A 4,443-nucleotide genomic window follows, 5' to 3' on the forward strand; every position below is an offset into this window, starting at 1 on the left:
ACATAAAGTGTCTGCCCGAGAAATTAGTACTATAAAAATTGGAATGAACTTAGGTATAGCGGCGATGTTGGGGACAAGCCCAACGACTATACTAAGTTCTGTATTAACTGAGACACAAACTAATTCTAAAAAATGCTTTAAACTAATGCTTCTTATATACCCGTGACCCTTATTCGTGGCGTGACCCCGACAAAGTCATCGGATAGGCTTTACGATTAAAATGTACATATTAGTTGTTTACGCCATATATCCATAATAATCATAATTGTAAAAACATTCGTAATCAATAAAATTATACATTATAAATTCTAAGTATTTGTGACTACGTGGATTTGATCACGTAGGCCATATAACAAAAATACGTAAACATGTTAATAAAAATACAATACTATGAAAAGCCTAGTATAAGGAGTAAACACGGTTTACTACACCAGACATAGAAAAAACAGGGGAAAAAACAACTTTTTACCATTTTTTTTTATATTCATATTTGGATATCCTTAAAAAAATATTCCATGAAAAAAAAAATTAATTTTATCCAACCAATATAGATATATAATGATGGTACCTGAGAGTACCGTTGGTCATATACTGATTTTCACCACAGTACTGGAAAGTACCGTCGGTCATCTAGCTAAACTTTTTTTAACATGCGTAACATACAAACTATTTTTTTTGTTGTACAAATAAATATATTAAAAATATAAAAAGAATGTCAGACATTAACTTTTTTTAAATTTATAATCCTTGTAAGTGTTTCTAGTGATTAAAATAATAAAAAATATATGAAACAAATTATTTCAGACTTGAAAAGGAACTTTATTCATGATATATATAACCCCGTATATAACTAAATAACAAAAAATAAAAAATAAATGTTTTCCTTATAAGAAAATAATACAAATTAATAAATTTAAAATAGATATTATAACATATTATGAAATTATGCAAAACAATTCTTTTTTTCATAACTAAATAACAAAAAATAAATGTTTTCCTTATAAGAAAATAATACAAATTAATAAATTTAAAATATATATTATAACATATTATGAAATGATGCAAAACAATTCTTTTTTTCATTTGCACATAAAAATATATTGCAATGTGTACATTTTGAGTGAGGTCTTGATTGTATATTTCCCATCGCACAAACTTCACATCTACCTCTTAATTTATCAAATTTTAGACAATGTATACCACGATTTCCAAAACGTACTTCATCAGGGATTGAAAACTTTTTCCCTCTGCGTTTCTTATTAATTTTTGCATTACAATCTGGAGAAACTTTTTTTTTAAACATTCCTCTTGTGGGTGTTGGTAATTCTTTTTGAGTAATTAGTCCTTGAGATAATATCCTTCTGTACTCCAAAAGTGATATAAGACCATTTAATTCTTTATAAATAATAAAAGAATTGACAAATAAAATGTCTAACATTCCCCAGAATAATCTGTGCCACCACTTTTTAGATCTTCTATTTACTGCATATGAAGATCTCAGCTGATCAGCATGGTCCACACCACCCATGTAATTATTATAATCTTTGGCAACTTGTGGACTAGGGACTACCATTGATACACCTTGTTTGTTTTTTCGGAGAACGCTTGTTTGTTCAGAACCATGATAATTGGAAGCAAAAAAAACTGATTTTGTATCCTTCCATTTATAAATGCCTATTCCTGTATTTGAAAATTGGTAATCAACAGTACCTCTTTCCAATTTTTTGTCATCTTGAAGTTCAGGAATACCTCTTCTATTTGACCGTATTGTTCCACAAGCCAAACATCCTTCAGCTTTTAATTTTTCCAATAGACCAATGGATGTAAAATAATTATCGAAAAAGAATAGTTTATTTTTATTCCATTCCTCTTTAGTTAGTTGTAATACAACTCTCTCTCCAAGACCAAACTCTTTGAAATCGTCGAAAATTTCTTCTTTACCTTGATAAACAATAAATTTTTTAGTATAGCCTTTTTGGTCTGACAAGCACCACAGTTTGTATCCTCGCTTTATCGGTTTCATCGGATTATACTGTTTGATAGAACTTCTTCCTTTGAATATAATCATTGATTCGTCTACAGACAATTCTTTGGTTCCACTGTATACTTCATTAAAAATATAATTGAGATGATTTATCATAGGCTTTAGTTTGATTAGCTTATCCTTGTTGTTTGTTGGAATGCAAGTATTATCATATAAATGTAGGTTGGATAAAATTTGATCAAATCTGAGCCTTGTCATACAATTTGATACAAAAGGAACACCTAAATCTTGAGCACCAGACCAATAATGCCTCCAGCTAGGAAGTCTATTATATCCCATAAGAAAATTTATACCAATGAAATTTAAAATTTCAAACGGTTTTACATTTAAGTTTAAATTTTTTTGGGTACCATATAGATTAGTCTCAAAAACAATTGTGTCTAGTAAATTACCCAAAAGTTTTAAAAAAATAGAAGTGGCAGTAGTATCAGGAAAAACATCATAAGCACCTTCATGATCACGGTTGTTGGAAATTTGAGTTATTTCTTGACTTTTTTTCCATTGGCGAAGGATAGAAATATTAGGTTCTTGAGCATCTACATCAACGGATAAATAAGCTTTCTGTTTTTTCAAAGGAGGATCATGAATAACCACTGTGAAATATATGAAAAATTAAATTATAAATTGAATAAAACAAACTAAGTAGTATTAACAACAGGTTGTATTGTTATATTCTGTGGTATTAATAATATTAATTTGTTATCAAAAATTATTTTTTACCACCTAAAGAAATCAACATTTATAATATTATTATTATTATAACTATTATCTTTTATTATCAAGTAGACAAAATGGATTTTCAGAAATTAAAATTTTTAATTCCAAGTTGATTATTTGGTAAAAATTCTAAAAACTAATATTTCTGATATAATAAGACATATATAACTAAGAGGTATAGGTACTTGACATAAGTTGATTTTACAAATTTCCAATACCTTTGTTATTTGATACATGAGTTGATGTACGTTTGGTCACTTTATTGTGTACATTTTTATTTTTTAGTTTATTTGATATAGTTTTATTCTTCTTACTGGGCATCGATGATTAGGAGTACATATTCGTAGAGATCTCCTCTTCAGGAATGATTCTGGTTCCATAATAACCACTAAAACAATTTATATGCTCAAGTATTAATAATTATTAATTATATATTTTTATAATAATTAATTTAATTTCTGTATCACCTGAATCTACGTTTAGATCATCATCAACATTATTCAAGAACAGTGCAAGTGGTGAAACACTTCTTGACTGACGGCTGAGACTACATTCTAACAAACCTATTTTATAATTATAATTATTGTTTTATATTTACATATATAGGTAATAGCTAAATAATAAATAAATACTTTTGTTAGAATGTACATTAGAATACATAAAGTGTGGTGTAATATGAAACTTAATTATTTATATAAGCTATATTAGAATGAAATAACCAATTATTATATTATTTGGGTCATTAATTATATAAAATAAAATTAATATTGAAATATTATAGTTCCTAAATAGGTTTGTACATTTAACTAGATACATGTTTTGTTTTGAGAATAAACCTGACAATGCAATTTTGTCATAATCGTAGGTAAGTCTTATAATGTATAAAGAATACAAATAAATGAGAAACTATTAACAATAAAACTTATTTTACTTCTTCTTTCTGGTGAAAGCAGATATTCTGGAGTTGAGCATGACTCTGAATGGCACACTAATTTTTCGTCATCATTATAATTATTGTATTTCCCTAAATATATAAAACTTTATAAGTAAAAATAAAATAATCAACTAAAATATTTTGTATAATTAAAAAATTCAAGTTCATCATTGTCCGAGTTTTCCACATCAGTGTCAATGTCTGATGGAAATTCTTCGATAAGCCACTGAACAACATTATCTTCATCATTCATATTATATATTATGAAATAGTTTTAATTAAAAAAAACACTAATAAGGATAACGAACTTAGAACTTAGAATAAAATTTAATAAATAATAGGTATACGTCTGAGCAAATAACATCACATTCTTAGTAATTCTTAACAATAAATACGCGCTGTAGTACTCTCGTACTACACTTGTACACTTAATTATTTAATGACGTGCTTTGACGTCTCGTTGTTGATAATAGATCGAGTCACAAAAAAGAAGGTATGTTGAAATAAGTAATAAAATCAATATTATATTATAAGTTAAAACAGTATGTTTTAATAAAGTAAATTAAAAATAATAACAAAGTAATAAGTTGCACTTAAATTTTGAGGACAGAACATAAAGTGTCTGCCCGAGAAATTAGTACTGTAAAAATTGGAATGAACTTAGGTATAGCGGCGATGTTGGGGACAAGCCCAACGACTATACTAAGTTCTGTATTAACTGAGACACAAACTAATTCTAAAAAATGTT

At 27.2% G+C, this 4,443-nt stretch overlaps 1 protein-coding gene across 1 annotated transcript in view; it reads right to left on the minus strand.

Annotated features, from left to right (window-relative positions):
- LOC111032107 (piggyBac transposable element-derived protein 3-like) overlaps positions 1-4,437 on the minus strand; it is a 6,071-nt gene extending 1,634 nt beyond the window's left edge. Inside the window, exons 1-3 of the mRNA XM_022312315.1 lie at positions 3,229-4,437; positions 2,980-3,149; positions 1,157-2,637 (exon numbers count right to left, since the gene is read on the minus strand). Of these exons, the coding sequence (XP_022168007.1) occupies positions 1,157-2,637; positions 2,980-3,082 (1,584 nt within the window). The 5' untranslated portion in view covers positions 3,083-3,149; positions 3,229-4,437. The remainder of the gene's footprint in view (positions 1-1,156; positions 2,638-2,979; positions 3,150-3,228) is intronic.
- Between the last annotated feature and the right edge of the window lie 6 nt (positions 4,438-4,443).

This window comes from Myzus persicae, unplaced genomic scaffold (assembly GCF_001856785.1).
Source record: "Myzus persicae strain clone G006 unplaced genomic scaffold, MPER_G0061.0, whole genome shotgun sequence".
NCBI lineage: Eukaryota > Metazoa > Arthropoda > Insecta > Hemiptera > Aphididae > Myzus > Myzus persicae.